Below are 18,289 nucleotides of genomic sequence, written 5' to 3' on the forward strand. Positions count from 1 at the left end.
CTGCGAACTCTGTCCACAGAGCATACCAGGTGGCCCGCAGACACCGGCCTATGAGTCAGGCAGCAACTTTGTCCCCGAAAGGCATCAACTTCCCTCCATCCGCATCCCACCCCAGCCAGTGTCGGACCATTGCATTTCGTCACCTCTAACCAGTCGGACCACTACTCCTACTCGAGGACGTGATACTATCCTTCTTCAACCTCTTCTTGACGACGACGACCTTGACGTCCAAGAATCCCTCGGTCAAGGACCATAGGCGTCGCCAAGTCGTCTAGTATTTCCTTGTCCTTTCAGACGACATCACCGTTCGATCCGGCCTATCTGGAATCCAACCCATCTCGACCCCGGCAACCTGAGCCGCAATCGGCACTCCGAGTTCGCCTCCTTTCATAGCCCTCTTGCACCGAATTGACTCCCGTTTACTTTACCTACACTTCGCCGCCCTCTCACACTCCTTTCGCAATGGCTTCCACTACGAACAGTGGTTTCCCAACCAATTTCATCTTGACCCCGCAGCAGCAGAGCCTGCTTTACGCCGCTCTCAACTCCAACAAGCAGCAGCTCGCGAACCAGTCTCCCACCACCAAGGATAACTCCATGTCGCCTTCATCTTATCAGACGTCGCCGGCGCAGGGCGCCGCCGCTACCGGTTTCCAAGAGTCTCCCTACCTCGACAACTACGACTACGACTTTGGTGACTCGAGCTTCGACTTTGATGTCAGCACCGTGAGCCAGGCCAAGATGATCGGCGACATCCCTGGTGGCGCTCAATCGGCCAAGTCAACCAAGTCAGACTCGACCGAGAACGATGGAAACGACAAGAGATCTCACCCCGACGACGATGAGGATGAGGATTCTCCAGGCAACGACGCAAAGAGACGCGAGGGCAGTGAGAAGGCTCCCAAGAAGCCCGGCCGTAAGCCGCTTACTTCCGAGCCGACCTCAGTAAGTTTCAATGATTGTTCTGGAAACACTCATGAATCTAACGGTTCCAAGAAACGCAAGGCACAGAACCGCGCTGCGCAGCGTGCATTCCGTGAGCGCAAGGAGAAGCACCTGAAGGATCTCGAGACAAAGGTCGAAGAGCTTGAGAAGGCGTCCAAGGACGTTAACAGCGAAAATAGCCAACTCAAGGCCAAGATCGACCGCATGACTTCTGAGCTCAACGAGTACAAGACAAAGATTGCGGCCATGAGCACCCGCTCAGTCTCTCACAGCAAGTCTCCCATGGGCTTCGGAAACTCCGCCATTGGCAACCTCAGCGACGTCAATTTTCAATTTGAATTCCCCAAGTTTGGTGTCTTGCCTGGCTCCCAAATGCCCACCAAGCCGGCGCAGCCTGCAAGATCCTCCTCGTCGCCTCTGCAAATGAACGGAAGCAACCCCGTTAGCCCTCTCAACCACACCAAGGACAATAGCCCTGGTATTATTGCTGGACTTGACTTTGGTACCAAGGACGACCTGGCCAACTTCACATCTCTCTTCAGCCCTTCGCTCGCCAACGGGTCATTGGGTACCAACACATCGCGCGCCAGCGTCGACTCTGGTTCTTACACAATGAACAATGGCACATCGACAAGTTCACCATCAGCGTCATCCCAGTCAAATGGAGGCCCCAGCTCGTCTTGCGGAACTTCTCCTGAGCCCTTCACTCAGTCACCAATGGGGTTCAAGCCTGTTGATACCATGACCACCATTGGCGAGGAGTCAACTGCACAGCAGTCATTGTTTGCCGGTATCGACACGAACAATTTTGACTGGCTTGCTCAGCAGAACGGTGGCCAGTTTGACCCCCAGCTCTTTGGCGGGTACCGTGAACCGCAAGAAAACATTCTCGCCGCAACTACGTTTGACGAAAGCTTCTTCAATGACGCTCTCGATGCCGACTTCATTACACCATACAACATGGCGCCCAGCCCCAACGTTCCCAAGAAGAATCTCATCGATCAAATTGATGCTGCCAAGAACGCAGACGATGATGTGGTTAAGGAGGCTGTCAAGGCCGAGAACTACAACTGCAACAAGATTTGGTACGATACATCTCTACCAGACAATCACCAATCCGACACTAACACCTTCAACAGGGAGAAGCTGCAAACCTGCCCCAGCGTACAGGCTGGCGAGTTTGATCTCGACGGCCTGTGCTCCGAGTTGCAGAAGAAGGCCAAGTGTTCGGGTCAAGGTCCTGTGGTTTCCGAAACAGACTTTCAGACTGTCGTCAACAAGTGGATGGGCAAGGATGCCGCCGCCTGCTTCTCGAACCAGGAGAAGAACACCCAGGCAAAGGCCTAAATCATCATCTCGACGTCTAATTGTACATTGGCATTTACGAACCCGGCAATAGGTCAGGCGGCCACACCAGGAGGCATATCTGAGGAAACGGATGGGATACTTTGGGGAAAGCAGGCGTTTAATCACGGACCAAAAACAAAGGGCAAACTCGAGGCCGAAGTTTTGACCCCAACGGCAAAGGCGAATGGTTGTATTCATCCACATCGGACATCTAGAGATGATCGGGGGGAGATCTGGTCTCGTGGTCAGGCGGACACTGGTCTGTATTGTACTTGGCTGGAGACTTTTCCCGTAAGAGAGATTGAGAATGGTTAGGGAGGCTATGATGATGAAATTCCAGGCAAGCTCAATTGGCTGTCTTTTTCGACGAGAAAGAAGGAACTTTGGTTTTCTGCAGATGTAATTCTTTTGCTACAATATTCGGCTAGTTTGGTTCGACAATGACGAACGAATAAGAGAATCTCCACATTGTGTTTATATGTTGCCGTGTAAGGTATCGTGGTCGACGTTGATTCTGTTTGTCCGTCCGTCCATCGATAGTCAATGCTGAATCGTTGAGAAAGAGAAGCTGTTCATGACTCTGTAGCGCGACCTCGTAACTCTATCGCCTCCGGACGCTCACAACTCTCGTTCACGGCTCGGCCCTCGGCGTTCGGGCGCGGACGAGCAAAGACGGAGGTACCGGGAGTGGTTGTGGGAACTTACCTAGGTTTCCCGGGAAGGAAGGGGTGGAGGATTTACCGGTACGGAGGCAGGGCGTGTTGGTTTCTTTTAATCCCGGCGAGGAAAGGATGCTGGGGTGCATGCTGCCGGCGTCGTAAATCTGGGTTAAATGAGAGAGAGGTTACGGCGAAGCGCAGCTCTAGCTTCCAGCTCAGCTAGGTAGGTAGCTTGGAGGTACATGAATGTACATTTGTCCAGGTATCAAGGGTGAGTGGGAGGTAGGTAGGTAGGTGGACACGGATATCAAGTCAACATGAACATGGTATATTGACAGCATCCTTTTTTCTGCCCTTTGCTGCCTTTCTGTTCTCTCTCTCTCTCTCTCTCTCTCTCTCTCTCTCTCTCTCTCTCTCTCTCTCTCTCTCTCTCTCTCTCTCTCTCTCTCTCTGTGTCTCTCTCTCTCTCTGTCTCTCTCTGTGTCTCTCTCTCAGTCATCCCCACTCACTTATCATCAATACCTAGGCTCCCACCGGGCCATGCTATCCTGAAGAACCGGGACCCGTTGCGGCGGCATGTTGCATTGCCTGCCCAGAACCCCCCGGCACCCGCCCGCATCCCATCCGTCTTTCCCGCATCCGATGAGTCGGGGCGTTATGAATGAGGCGGGCAGGCAAAAGTCAAGATGACACGAAGAGGGGGGGGGGGCGAGGGAGGGGGGAGAGATTGCAGGCAGGCAGAGGAAAGCAAAACATAGCCCTGAGAGAAGCAGAAAGAAAAACTTTTTGCGGACGGTAACGGAGTAACGGTGGTGGCTCTGGGCAGTTCAAACAACACCAAATGCCACTTACCATAATGCGCACCATTCGAGCCTAGGACCTAGGCAAGAGACAGCCCTGTCAAAACGAGAGTGTAAGTATACTCCGTATAGGCTTATTGATAAATTCCCGTCCGCTTCGTTTTGAGCGAGGACCGTTGTGCGTGCTGTGTGGGCTTATTTTTTTTTTCCCCGTCTCATCATGTACGTAAATATCTCCGCCCCCCGCCTCTATTCCGCCCTATCTTCCCCCCCGGTGATGGGTTTGGGACTTTGGTGGAAAGAATGACTCTTATGTTTTGCATATTGCATGTAATTCATGTCATGTTGGAGGTGCGGAAAACCCGAGGTTTCGTAACGACCTGAAGTTTGGATCGGCCGGGTAAGGTACGGGGACAGGGTATATGGCATTAAGATGGCAAGATAGTCAAGATTTCTGGATGCACATGTTTCGAAGACACACGTTCACTTGCTCTCTATTCTCTTCCTCTTTCACGGCCTCTCACCCACTCATCCCGTCTAACACCCCATCCATCCGTCCTAGCCACCGTACTCCGTACTCCGTAGAGAGTTTGGGTTTGCGGGGGCGGGGCGGGCAACAAAAGAATGGCATGAAAGTATAGTATAAGTTGAGATAGCTACCGGTACTTCACCCATGCGTTGCCATTCACTGCTACCTACCCGTACTTTGTGCGTCCGCGCGCACACGCACGTTTAAATGGTGCCATGGTCCGATGGGGTGATATAGGAAGGCAAAATATGGCAAAGAACGGCACGTGGTGCTTTTGGGTTTGCCGTCTCCTGGTCCTTTATCCAAGTTCCAACACCAATCCCCCCACCCTTCTATCCCACCCCTCCCCCGCTCGCTGCAGGAAGCTTGGGGACGACAATGGGAAACAACGGGAAACATAGGTGGACCTGGAGAAATGGTGTCATGAGCAAGGGGTTGGAGAGAGAAACCGAGGGATACCTACCTACCTAGGTACTGCATCCCGCCGATATGGGGTTGGGATGAGCGGTGTACGGAGTCACGGAGGATGCCGTGATACAGATTTCACCCGTCTTTACCTTGCCGCCACTCTTATGCTTTCTGCTTCAACCTCACCTTGGATGCTTGGGGCTATCAAAACATTGCAAGCGGTAAGCTCACCGAGGGGCCAGGAGGGGGCCCTGTTCTGTACGTCCCACGGATCGGAACATGGAACCATGAAATTTTTTGTCATCACATCCTGTTCAAGCTCGAACAAGCTGGTCAAACTGTTCTCGAACCTATGGTCTCGGATTTTCGATAGTGTACTCCGTAGCTTGGTTGTGTAAGCCAACGCCCGCACGCTAGGTAGCTATCGCGGTACGCTACGTATATCCGTGTAAATGCCTGGAGGCTGGAAGCATGGGGGGGGGGGGGTTGTTAATCTCTTTGGTGGACGGAAACCAATCCCCAGACCCGATACCAACGGGAAACCCCGCATCTGGAGCCGCAGCAGTAGCAGCAGTGAGAGTCTGGAGAGAAAGAGACCAGATTCAATGTGCTCAAGTGACAAACCTCTCTCTCAATACATCCGAGTGACACCTCGGATACATACTTTGGACAAAAGATACCAAACCCCAAAAACCTCAAAGTTCCTCGCCTTGACATGTCACAAATGACAGCAATAAACCTACGGAGTACGGATAGGTACGGCGTACTCATCTTATCAAAAAACAAAGCCTCAATCAACCCTAGCCAAGGTAGGTAGCTAGAGCTAGGAAAGCCATGCTGTCGGGGTCCTTTCCACCACGAAACCGCCACCCACTCTCCTCAACCACTTTTTTCATTAATCATTATCAATCCATCCATCCCCCCCCCCCCGGGACCTGACCGCCCCCAAAAAGCCCCTGCATCCTGCTGTCAAGTCATTCCATCGTCAATGGTCCCCCGTGCCTCCGTGTTTTCCCCTTGGTACGGCTGGTCTGGTACGGAGTAGTCCTATGTAGAGTCTACACTCCGTACGGAGTACTGCGTAGTGTATGTCAGTCCGCCCCATCGTCGGCCGCCAAGACGGCAGGCACTCCCTCGGCATTTGGGGGTGAGTCGTGCATCCACACATCAACGTATCGTGGGGCATCCCATCTCCATCTCCTACCTCCTTCGAAGAGGGGGGGGGGGGCAAAGTGTCACTCTGCCGTGCCATGCGTGTGCTTAGCCCAACAGGACCAGTCCTCTGGGTTGGCCTGTCACCGTCTGCGCGTGGCACATAAAGAAAAAAAAAAAGGACATCCGAGAGGAAACCTTGGTTTACAGCACTTGGGAAAAAAAAAAGAGGGGGTACCGTGTCGTGCGTGTGGGAGGCAAAGAGGAGGAAGAGGAGGAGGAGGAGGATCTGCAAAGTCCCTCCTCCCGACTGCCGGTTGCAGCATGCAGACGGCCAATGACGAGCTCGGGGACCGGGGCTACACCTGCTCCAATCGTGCCAACGTCATCCAATCCAACCCCCGTCTTTGAGCTGCCGGGCCTTGGAAGCCTCAACGACACCCATTGCCTCCCGAGTCTCCTGTCCTCTCAAGGTATGGACATACCAATAGTGACAGAGAGGAAAAGAGGCTCCGGACCTTTGCGTCACTGGCAAGACAGCCTCTTTGAAGATCGCGGCTCAAGGTTCATGCACAACACCCGCCCACAACGCATGTACAAAGTAGACTGTTATTACAAAGGGTATATTCTTGATGGTCTGACCTATTTCTCTCCGCTAGTCCACACTACGCCCCACCTGATGCTTCGTGAATTGGGTACCGCCCCGTCGGAATCCCTCCTTCTAGATTCTACCATTGGGTAGGTGAAAGTACCGGCCTAGACTTTCCCATCTTCTCAGGCCACGACCTCGACGAATGGGTCTTAGCGGTCGTGAAAAGCATGCCGGCTACCATCGTCTTTCCGGTCGGTGACGGCCTCGCAATCTGTCTTGTGTAAGACAACCCGGGGCCGGCCTCGTGCAACCTCTGCCCGCTTCGGCGTCGCAGTCTGTTCCCAATGAAACCTCTACAGTGTAACCCTTCCAATGGTAGGCACACTGGCTCTAGAATCGGTTGCTGGGATGCCACGATCTAGCCGTCATCTTCTCAGGCCTTTCACAGTGCGTCTTCGGGTAGGCGTGGTTAGGCGATCCCTTCGTTTTTTTGCTGAATTCCTCGGGTATCGATCCGTCACCTCTCCCTGTGCGTCTTTCCAACTCTTCCCAAGACCACGAGTGTCTTCTATCCAATGACTTGTCGTGCCCCCTCTTTGCCCAACACTCCCCTCTCCTTCGGTTTGGGGCTGTGACCTCTTCCTTTCTTGCCCCTAAGGAAGCCGAATACGCCACTTGAGCTCTCAGATTTGCCCTCGCTGATGGCGTTGGCATCTGTCGGCAGAGTAGCATCCTGCCGGGCGAGATCAGACCAGCTGCCACCACCGTCCAACGTAACCTGCATGCCACCTGTCGGGCTGGTGACCCTCTTCCCTGCAGCTGGCGGTGCCGCTCGTTGATTAGAATATTCGCTAGGATAATGCGGTATCGGAGGCGGCTTGGACACTGGTCGACGGGGAACACCGGATTGACTGCTGCCCGGGCGTCTCTCCAGGCTCGAACTCTTCCGTAATGGCCCCGGGGGTGGCATAGGTCTTCCTCCATTTGTAGCCATTGCTGCCGGTGTAGCCTCGTCGGTGGTCAACGCCTGAGGCTGATTCATGTTGACCATATCGCCATTAACGTATCCGCCCTCTTCACCTTGTCCGGTAATTCTACTGCCGTTAGTCCATACGTATGTCACTGTGAAGCTGATAAAGCTTACTTTTTGTATGCAGCCAGCGTGTAATCGAATGGGCGGAAGTCGTTTTCAATCATGCGGTAAAGCTCGTCTTCACGGATCTCCTTGTCTGAAGCGTCCTCTTTTAGCCGCTCGCGAGGCTTTTGTCGTCGGGCCCGCGCTTCCAGAGGAGCCTCCTCCAAGAGCAATTCCTCGAGGTCGTACGTAGCATCAAAGTTTGTCTTGTCCGCGGCCGGAACGAAGACTGGCTCAATCTCTTTTCGCTCCAGCGCCTCAAAATCGATCATCATAAAGAATTCGTGCTTGGTAAAACTCTCCCACGTTGCTCCCATTCGTTGATCACGGTTCGAATCCAAGGCATCGCGGATTGCGTATAAACAGGGTAAGCTCACGGGTGGCGAAGTGATGGGGTATTTCGGGTTGGCGAGTTGGATTTGCTGGCTGAGAGTGCTCTCCGAGTTGCCGTCGAATGGCCTCTTTAGAAAATTATCAGTCATTGTGCCAGCGATGCATTTCCCCAAAGAAGAATTGACCCACCTTGTTGTATATGCATTCGTAGAATAGCACACCCAGCGACCACCAATCTGCACGAACATCGTAGCCCTTACCAGCGTACACTTCGGGGGCGAGGTAGGCCAGTGTACCCGATTTGCTTGACAAAACCTTGCCGGGAATGATATCGGAGGCGACGTTCTGATTCGATCAGCATTTGCACGTGCCAAGAAATGTTTCCATCTATACTTACAAAGTCGGTCAAATGCACGTGTCCATCGGCATCAAGCAGGACATTGTCTGGTTTCACATCACGATGGATAATGTTTTGGCTGTGAATGTAGCGGAGTGCACATCCCAATTCGGCAATCCAGAACCGCACTGCGTCTTCGGTGAAGGTCTTTCTCGAGATGTGGAATCGTAAATCACCTCCGCTCATCAAATCGACAACCAGATACCTGCACGATCGGTGTCAGTTGGATGCATCAAGCATGGCCGGTAAAGAATTGGTCCCACATGTATTCGATATCTTGGAAACTGTATCGCAAGTTGCAGATGAATGGATGGTTCACGTGCTCGAGCATCCGGCGCTCTCGTATGATGTTCCGCACGCTTTCGGATCGTACGACTATTCTCAGGGTCCCGATATCAGCATGGAAAACATTGCATCAAGGTTGTGCGTCGCGTTTGGGTTGGGGCGGCGTGTCGAGGCGGGAAGAGTAGTGAAGCGGTGTGTACCTTCATCTTTCCGGATGTACTTCAGGGCAAAAGACAAATTGGTGTCTTTTCTCTCGACGATGCGCACTTTGCCAAAGGCGCCTCGGCCGACTACTCGCAGCAGACGGAAATGGTTGAGGTTGACTAAATGGCGGGAAGGATGACGATTAGCTTGGCAACGGGAGATGGAGCAATTGAGGTAGCGATGGCGGCGGTGGTGGTGATGGTGGGGGGGAAGGGAAAGAGGCGAGATGGAGCCCAACCAAGACTGCACGGTGCAATGCAGATGCAGCCGCAGCAGCAGGCAGGCAACCAATGTGTTCTCGGTGGTAGTTGGTATTGGCGGCGAATGTGATGTTTGTGTATGTGTGTATATGGTGGTGGTCGTTGTTGGTTATGGTGGTTTCCCCAGTGTGTTCGTTGTGCTATGCAATGAATCCAGCGAGGGGAGGTGTTCAAGACATACCTTCGCCATCCAAGTCGATGGGCTTGCCCTGGCTGTTGCCCATTTCGACGGTGCAGTCGTCTTTTCAATGGCGTCTCACGTCTGCACTTTTGTTGGATTCGATCTTACGGGAAAAGGTGACGACTCGAGCGCACCATGATCCAAACGGGGGGCGGTGAATAATTTTGGGACGAAGGTCGAGTGATGGTGGAGGTGGACGTGAGGTAAGGTAGGCGTAGACGTGGACGTGAACGGGGAAAAGAGACGCGGATGGAGGAGGGCGGGCGGTAAATGGGAATTCGGGGCAGATGCGTAAAACGAGAGAGGAACAAAATGGCAAGGAGCGAGAAAGAGAGACAAGAGAAAGAGCGCCGGCAACAGAAATGGAGGCAGATAGATAGGAGTGGAGTCCGTTGCAGTCAGCTGGCACGGGGTGACAGGGGTGCGAGGGAGGATAGAGGGCCAGTTGCCTCGAATGACGGTGTCAAAATCGGGGACCTGTACTCCGTAGGGTACTTTGTATGCTGAGGTACTTTGTACTTTGTACTTCAACTGCCTTACTTCCTCTCTCCAGGTTGTCCAAGGCAGTGGGAGAGGTACCGATGGATAAGGTACCTTGCAGACAATGGGAAAGTAAGGTAAAGAAGAGGAAGCCGTCTGAGGTGGTGCTTGCCTTGCTCGCTATCCAGTAGGTACAGAGGAAGGTACTGTGTGTCTGGTCTTGCTGGGGAGGGATAATACAGAAGGGAAGGGGCAGTAGGATAGGATAGGATTGTACCGAGTATGAGTGAGTGAATGAGAGGGGGGAAGGAGGGAAAGAGGGGAGGATAGGTAGGATAGGCCAGACCAGGTCGAGGGTCCCCCAAAAAGAGAGAGCGAGCGACACGGGGTGTGGGAGACCAGGGGCTCAGAAAACAAGCTACTGCAAAGTACCAGAATCACGGCAAAAAAAAAAAAAAAAAAAAAAAAAGGTGCGCCGGATACTGGACTCTTCGATGCCTTCTTTCCTATGTATGCAATCGAGGGTGATGATTGTAGGTATGTAAGATATGTAACTCTCTCAAGTAAATCCGTGTTATTGACTGGTCGAAAACATGGGAACAGAAGAAAGACTCGGGCGGGAAGCAGAACAGACAACACCCAAATACACAGACAGAAGTGGAAAAGAAAGCAGGCTCAAGCTACTTTTTGTCCTTCTTCCTCATTTCGCTGCGGCCAAGGGCTGGACTTCAATTATTTGGCCGGCACAGGCACAGAGAAACCAGAAAAAAAAAGGAGAAACATACACTTCCAATGTTCGTTCACCTCGTCATCTCTTTCTCCTCGGAATGTCTCTACAAAGCTAGGGTATTTGACATGCGGTGAGCACGAGTTTACAACATCATCTTCGTCACTCTTGTAACTCTATCCGGTTACTCCAGGGGCGATGAGGCAGGGCAAGGCAAATACCGTAAGGCTGGGCCACCTCAAGTTCGCCTCAGAAGGACTTGCAACCGCCGCCGGCAACAAGAAAGGAAACAAGAGAAAGAAAGAAAAACCAGCCGCCACGTCGTTGTCCTGCGCTGTCACAAATTCAAAGCCGTACCCAAGCACTGACTCCCGGTGGAGGGTAAGGTCTGTACAGACACTGGTATGGATGGGATCCCACAATACTCATTATGCCATGTGCCGTGCCCGCGGTCTACCTTACCTTGCCTACTTTGCGGTGAAGGCCCAGATCAGGCCAGCTGGTGCTGGCCAGCCCAATGAAATGGGGGAAAAGTAAGGCAAGGCATCGGCAAGCAGGGCCAGGCGAAATCATAGGTAGCAAAGTACACCACGATAGCTCGCTCCGGACGGTACGTGTGCCATCCACATAACCTTACCGCATCTACCGCGATAAGGTACCTCGCTCGCGTGCTTGTGCCTGCCTGCTTGTGCTTGCCGTGAACCATGGAAAAGGTGTGGGCGAGACACGGCTACATTTCTGAATGGCCCTGTTCAACGGCGCCCGAACCACTCGCGGCATCTTTTCTTGATGGGAAGAATACTGACGCTGCTACTCTGTATGTCAAAACGCCCATCAGGCCATATTCAAGACTCAAAAAACCGCTGGCCTCTTAGTGTCGGCGACTACTTGGGACCATGATCAATATCTTCTGCCCGTCTCGTATCTGTGAACGCGATTGGGACTCAACGCCGCGTCCGCGTTGCCATGTGGAATTGGGTTTCCCGGCTGTTGAAGTTGTACTTTTTTTTGGCTTTTGCTTTTTGGCGGCTCGTCGCTTCGATTCACGGCGCCGAGGCTACCTACTTTCTCCCGCCGCTGGGACCCTACTACCAACTAAAGTAATGAGTCTGCGGATACCTACATGACTGCGGACACCTACTTCTCTGGAGTCTGCATGGCAAAGCACCTCATGGCAAGAAAAGCAAAAAAGACAACGTAAAAGACGCCGGGCAAGGATGGACGCAGGATCGGATCGGTAATGTAGGTCAACTAAGGTTAGGTCAGCTCTAGTGCAAGCTTGCTTTTTGCTCGAGGTTCGTTGATAGCATGTCGACGTCCCTTCGGCTGAGAATTTCCTTCTGAGTTAGCCTGTGCGGATCACGTACATTCGATGCATGCTAAGATACGGATACTAGTGTACGGAGTAGAGCACTTTTAGTAATACCGTACGGTGTACCTTTTCCTCCCCTCACCACCTCAGTCTTTTCTCCGTAGTCCATCTCTTCTTTACGTTGTTCTATTCGTGCCTTGGAATTGCAAAATGGGAGGTGGGTGGGCGGGTTGCTTTGCGAATGGCAGGGGGGGAAACACAATGGGAATGGACGTGGGAGTCGGAGTGGGAGCGAAAGTGGGAACCGACAGGATTGTGCAACGAAGCAGGGATCATGGACCGAGTAAGATGGTTCAGTCTCTCTCTCAGTCTCCCAGAGAGAACCAGCCTCCAGCCTTCCAGGCCCAGTCTCCAGTCTCCAGAGAGAGGGAGAGATAGAGAGAGAGAAAGGGAGAAACTCCCGTTTGCTCCTCATTCTTGGCCAGTGAGCATGCACGATGGGATGATGCTAGTACTCAGCAAAGCAACGCAACCTCCTGCAGCAAACCGAGATACCCTGATCCTGCTGTTTGTTCCCTTTTTCTTCTTTTCGTTGCTCTCTTTTCGCTGTCTCTCCCCATTACGCCGCATGTACATGCCATGGTACCGTGGTATTCCTCAGTAGCACTGCAAGACAGGACAGGGGAGCAGACGGGCCCTTGCGAGAACTGGCCCGTTCCCCAGATTAGAGAAATCCGAGACTCTCTCTCTCTCTCTCTCTCTCCTCTGGGGGAAAAAGAAAGCAACGACAAGACAGCCACAGACCGATCCCAAGACGCGAAGAATGCCAATGGAAGCCCTGACCCTGGCCAGGTTACCAGGTAAGTATGAAGCGCGATCAGCAAACAAGCAAAGCACAGCAAATCTCCTGCCGAGGGGCCGGGAAGGAAAGAAAAAAAGAAGAAGAGACAAAGGGGCGCCAGGTTTCGGATGGTTCTGGTTGAGAAGACGACGAAGAGCTTTCCAGAAGCGAGCAAAAGAGGAAGATGAAGTCACCGCTGGATCCTTAGTACTGCCGCTTTGGATTAGGATACTACCCAAGTATGAGATGGCAAATGTTATTGCATTTCCAATCAAGCCACATTGCGGCGGTGGTGGCAGTGTCGTCGACGGGAGAGAGCACATGAGCAATGGAAGGAAATTCGAGAAGAAAGGGCCCATCGGATGGAAACTTGTCACAAGCGACCGTTTGTTTCTTTCCCTGGTCATCAGTGGTTGGCTGGGGCCGTTTCCATTTTGCTTTTGTGACGCGGCTGTCCACTGAAATCAAGTAGAATACGACTCTGTGTCTTTGAAATAGATTCAAGGGTCTTTGAAGCGGCGCTTCCCGGCCCTCGGTCTCTGCACGGGCAACAAAAGAAAGGTGATGTTTGGCGAGGTATCTATTTAATCGATGTTGCTGTTGCATATTGGAGTATATCCGTACTCTGTAGACCGAACGGCGACGTAAGTACAAAATAGGTAGCGGAAGTATCCGCAAGGAAAGGATACCTACACGTGAGCTCTCATATGTTCTTGGGATTGGCAACGTCTTATTGGCCCGGTCGGAGTGCCCGCGATGAACAGACATGAGGGCAAATTAGGGAGGAGCTGTCCACCTGAGGGAAGGTACCTTGAGGTGGTTCGGCCAGGAGCAGCTCGTCCGGTGCAAATACCTATGAAATAGCGTCTGGACTCTGAAAGCCTGCTGAGACGGGCAAGTACTCCAAGGTATCCACATGGTCCAAAGTATCGTCAAGGCCGCGCCTGCTGTGATTTGTCCGTTTCCTCGGGCGTCCTGGGACCTTCCGAGGAGCGTGCACTTGTCGCCAAAGTGAGTTGGGCTGGACCTTCCGACGAGGGAATCTCCCTCATGCATAGGTACGCCGTATGGTCCTTCCAAATTCCATGCAGTCCTTCCTCCTGTGAGGTATACAAGTGCACTTAGCAGAGGTCGAGGTACTCACGATCAATTCCACCTGCAGCAAGAGAAGGAAAGATGATCGTTCCTTCTTCCGTAGACAATTGCTGCTGACTGCCTCATCGCAAGATACGTACGTCCTATCGCAATTACACCACTTTGCCTTAACCATCATTTCCTCGGATAGTTGCAGAATCAGAGTGTTTACCGCAAGACATCGACTACACGTTTGATACCAAGTTTGTACCGAAAAGGCACACCGGTGCGTCCGTCTCTTTCTGCGTCGGCACCGGGGTTCAACCAAACTTTGAAGATGCTCTTTCGGTAACATTGGGCTTAAGACTCGACTTGAAACGGGCAGCTCGAACGAACATCCAGTCCATCTCAAGCATCAACTGAACCAGCAGCCGCCAGCCTCGACTTGACCAAATCCCTAGTGTCTCTCGGTGTCTGCAAAACCTTCCGCATCTACCTTAGACCATCCTGTCTCTGTCTCTGAGGTCCGAGTCTGGCCAACAATGATTTGGGGCAAAAAGTCCCAAGAACGACACGGTCCATTGCACTAGCTAGACATCGGGAGAAGCTAATTCTTGCCTCAGCCCGTAGGCACATCATCCGCTCCCCCGCGAGCCTTGCTAGCTGCAGCCATGGCTAGCCATGACAAGAGGGCGCAACGCACGCGGCGTCCCACGCCATGCCCGCCGCTCAGACTGAGGTGCCGTCGCCACGAGGCCAACCGCCGATGAACTGCCCCGAGTCTCGAACGGACCTTGGCCTAGCGAGTCGGCCGAGTCTTCCGAGCATCTCGGCCCCCCAGCCTATGAATCTTAGCTTTCATTATTGGTTTCCCCCCGATGGATCCATCTTGGGCCTGTTCTGAGCTTCCGAGGGTACAACGTCTCTATACCATTCATCATGCGCATCGCGGAGCTACTGGAGCATTGGAGAACAGCCTTGATCCGCAGTGACACGAATTATCGGCTGACGGATCTGCTGACAAGTAGCAACATGCTTGAATCAAGACCTCAGTCCATCTAGTCAGATCCACTATTGGCACGAAAACGCAGTGCTGGGAACCAACAACCCAGAGAGCATGGAAACCCAGCGTCAAACTAGCGCATTCCCGCATTCCTACCACCACAGAAGCTGACACAGAAAACATGGATGCTACCACAGCCAACTGCATCCCGCCCTGCAAACGGGCGGCGCATAGTAGCGTTGCCGCTTTCAGGACAGGTTAATATGTAGGCGGCATCAGTTCAATGTGGCATCCTTGCGAGCCACGTGCGAAGAATGTGCACACGTATCCGTATCCCACCTCCCGCATTCTTGCTTGGAGTTTTGGGCCGCTCTGCCGCAAACTCGATCACAGAGGCCCAACTACTAGCCATAATATGGCAAACCACCGTAACAACACTTGTCAACTCTACCAGTGCGGCCAAACCCAGCCTCAGTGTGGCCCAGAATATCGTATCATGGTGCCTCATCGATTTCGCCGTGCCGATGCGTCATCTTGCTAGGTACCACCTCCACTTCCTTTCAGGGCTGGCAGGTCCGACATCCTACGGAGTACGACTCATGGCCATCGTGGGCCGGACCAACCCTGCAAGAGATGTTTTCCCCCGTTGGCGCGTCTGGCTGTGTGACCGCTACTAATTAGGACTCGTCGGCACCGACATTACGCCAAAGCTCGTGCGGTCCCGCCTGTATTCGTGCAGTCCGCCGCGAGACAGTGCTGGTCACGGCGAATGCATCCTTTTTGCGCCTCTAACTATTACTCAGGAATGGTTTTCTTGCGTATCTCTTCAACATCTTTTGCGTACGTCGTGCCGTCGTCTTCGCCCTTGACGGATGAGGGTTCCACCTTTACAACGAAGTGCAGGGCTGGATCAATCCGAGACATTGAGCCGATGTGGTCCATGAAATAGGAACATTGTGCGGCCTTCTGGAAGAATTCTGCCCCTTGGATTTCCTGCCGTCCCAGATTAGCGACTCGTCTCTTTGCCGCCTGTCCTCCACTGTGCCACACGGGTCTCGATAGGACCCTGTACAGACGGGACGTCAGCCTCGACATGCTGAGGTGCTGCGATGGTAACCGCTGTCGGAGCAAAAGACCAAACAAGACAGCCTTTCCGTGCAACGCCACGCCCCGTCATGCATGTCAAACATGCACATGTCGAAATATCCAAAATAAGGAGAGAGAAAACCACCCCTTTGCAACAGCCGTAACCCGAAAGAGACAAGTCCTTGTTGATTCAAATCTCGAATATACGCAGTCCCGAATGACAAAGATGCCACAAACAAACATCCGGTAGCAGCGGAAGGCATAGAAGGCACAGTTTTCGCAGTATGCGCAATGCCGACGACAAAGATCATCCCAACATCTGCAGGTTCCGTTTCAGAAGTTCCAACTGGAGGAGCCTATCTGCGAACATCCATCACCGGTCATCTCCGTGTCAAACACGCAACGCGATCCCCTAGACTCCCCCTTATTCGACATTTGACAGCTGATGACACGCTGGCAGCCAGGCAGACCTTCTGCCGTCGCGGCTCACCTGAGGACTTTCCGCCGGCAATAACGTCGTGGTGGACTTTTCTTTGCAGGCTTCGGTTCTTAACGCTGCTGATCCCGCAGATCACATTCAAACCCAAAACAATACTGCCGCGAAAGTCGGCCCCCTTCGCCTAGTCTGGCAGGCCCCATAAGCAGGGGCCAACGGCGCCCCGCGAATTCCATGACAGGCCGCACGCATTGGTCATATCGAATTTTTGACATCTCGACGCGTCTGCCAGGAGCCTCATTTTAAACTAACCCCGTATTCAATATATTTAAGCTTGCCCACCTTCCATTTTTGAAACGGGGCGCTATTACTGATACTTGGAAGGCTTGATGGCACACGAGAAATCATGTGAAAGCAACCAGACCCGTGTCCGCAGCGCGACCCTCGACGTTGCGTTAGATATTGCGGCAAGCCAGAACAGCTGCGCGCACACATCGGATGGCCAGCTCCTGCGGACGCAATAATGAATCTCACGAAATGGGGCATGACGGTTGAATAGGATTTGGCCATGCATACGGCCGATCAACCTTCTTTACAAGTCGCGTGTCGAGAAGCAGAGTGCCACGCTCGATCCCCTGTTTCCATTCCAACAAAAGAGTCAGACTGCTGTCTAAAATGCTTGTTTGAAATTTCTCCGTTTGAAAACTGGCCTCGAGCTCGCCTGGCTAGCGTGGAAACCATGTCAACTTGCTGCATGGCCCTGAATTTGACAATGCATACAATCTCGGCTCTCGCCGGTCAGCAGGGAGACACAAGGCCGCCAGGCACTCCGCGCCAGGGGGGCGGGCGGCATTGCATACTCCAGGACTATCCGGACGACGAGGCTGCAGAAGAACAAACGATCATCACAAGTAAGTGGCCATCCTACGTACGGCAAATACCGCGATGATACGGACAGATTTTGGATGAATTGGCCAGCAGGATCCCAAACACGGGTCTCATTTCAGTCCGCATATGGTGTGCCATAAGGTAGTGTCAACCAGCGTTGCGCTTGACCTGAAAATGGTCTACAATCAACATTGTCTGCAACCTCATTCTGCACGCGCCATCATCGGCGCTGTGCCGCCTCCTTTTTCTATTGAGCTGGGATCATACATCCGGGCGTTTGGACTATTATCGTCGAGTACCACAATCTCGCGAGAAATATAAGGAATATTGCCGTGAATGGGCCGGCTGATGGACACCTTCAAGATCGTTCCTGGAGGAGGCGCGAACGATCGTGGCTTGGTCATTGTAAGAGATATGGACTCAAAGCAATGGGCACCCCGAAAGCCAAGTGTCGGAATTTGCATAGATGGTAACGTTCATCTCTGAAAGGATGTAAGTCCGTTTGGCCGACTGCCTTCGGACTCATGACACAGCCATCCCGCGCCACCCGAGGCATTCAGCGAATCAAGCACTAATGGGATCAAGCATCGCTTCGGCTGAGATCTACAGCCTTCAGACACATGGAGTGGCAGCCATGCCTTTACTAAGAACCTGCAGAGCAACGACAACATCGCAACAGGGCGTTTGGGCTCCTAGATCAGCCACTCTCGACGGCTTAGTCGCTCTCGTTGGACATGATGCGATCTCCAGCGATTCCAAACGTCAACAGCCCGCAAGAAAGAGCATCGGCTAACACCACCGTTGAGGAAGATTGAAGAGGAGGATGGGCATTGTACTATATCGATTAGGCCGTCTCGATGGGCATGTAGACATGGCGCAAGTCCTCTTTGCGACCATGAGGCCAATCACCAACCGCCTGGGCCTTCTCTGTTACCCGTGGGCGAACACGCGAATTGCTAATTTCTACCGGATTGGACCGAGATCGAAATAATTCGATAAAGCCAAGCCTTCCATTCAGTGTGTGGCGTCAAGACCAAGTCCGAATGCGGCGCTCTCCAGAGACCGCCAACTGGTCAACTCGGCCGTAAACGCTAGACGGCGCAAGACTCTGGATCTTTCTGAACAAACGTAGAAGCTCAACTTCTTGGCAAGGCATCGACTGTCGGCGATTGAGCCGCTTCAAGGTTGATTCGCTGCTGGTGAAAGGTTACACGA

General features: G+C 52.9%; 4 protein-coding genes across 4 annotated transcripts; 1 reads left to right on the forward strand and 3 right to left on the reverse strand.

The window, feature by feature from the left end:
* Nucleotides 1-462: 462 nt before the first annotated feature.
* BDZ83DRAFT_718779 (transcription factor PAP1) lies at nucleotides 463-2,292 on the forward strand (the record flags this gene model as incomplete). The annotated part of the gene is made up of 3 exons (XM_060512110.1): nucleotides 463-945; nucleotides 997-2,030; nucleotides 2,085-2,292. 3 exons carry the CDS (start codon nucleotides 463-465, stop codon nucleotides 2,290-2,292), a joined length of 1,725 nt encoding a protein of 574 aa, XP_060366051.1.
* A 4,708-nt stretch (nucleotides 2,293-7,000) lies between these two features.
* On the reverse strand, nucleotides 7,001-8,501 carry BDZ83DRAFT_575293 (kinase-like domain-containing protein; the record flags this gene model as incomplete). Its single annotated transcript, XM_060504794.1, has 4 exons — nucleotides 7,001-7,526; nucleotides 7,577-8,028; nucleotides 8,090-8,245; nucleotides 8,298-8,501. Coding segments are annotated over 4 exons (1,338 nt in total), but the record flags the coding sequence as incomplete, so codon positions are not given.
* Nucleotides 8,502-8,529: 28 nt separating this feature from the next.
* On the reverse strand, nucleotides 8,530-8,930 carry BDZ83DRAFT_575279 (kinase-like domain-containing protein; the record flags this gene model as incomplete). Its single annotated transcript, XM_060504791.1, has 2 exons — nucleotides 8,530-8,672; nucleotides 8,783-8,930. Coding segments are annotated over 2 exons (291 nt in total), but the record flags the coding sequence as incomplete, so codon positions are not given.
* Nucleotides 8,931-17,206: 8,276 nt separating this feature from the next.
* BDZ83DRAFT_275556 (uncharacterized protein) lies at nucleotides 17,207-17,718 on the reverse strand. The gene has a single exon (XM_060502093.1). The coding sequence runs from the start codon at nucleotides 17,536-17,538 to the stop codon at nucleotides 17,278-17,280; it is 261 nt and encodes an 86-aa protein (XP_060366054.1). The 5' UTR covers nucleotides 17,539-17,718; the 3' UTR covers nucleotides 17,207-17,277.
* Between the last annotated feature and the right edge of the window lie 571 nt (nucleotides 17,719-18,289).

Source organism: Colletotrichum acutatum, assembly GCF_030867785.1.
Source record: "Colletotrichum acutatum strain CBS 112980 chromosome Unknown BDZ83scaffold_36, whole genome shotgun sequence".
Taxonomy (NCBI): Eukaryota; Fungi; Ascomycota; class Sordariomycetes; order Glomerellales; family Glomerellaceae; genus Colletotrichum; species Colletotrichum acutatum.

What these genes read in the sequence shown, in the direction of transcription:
- BDZ83DRAFT_275556 (XM_060502093.1), bottom strand. Translation starts at nt 17,538, where the DNA reads ATGCAAATTCCGACACTTGGCTTTCGGGGTGCCCATTGCTTTGAGTCC.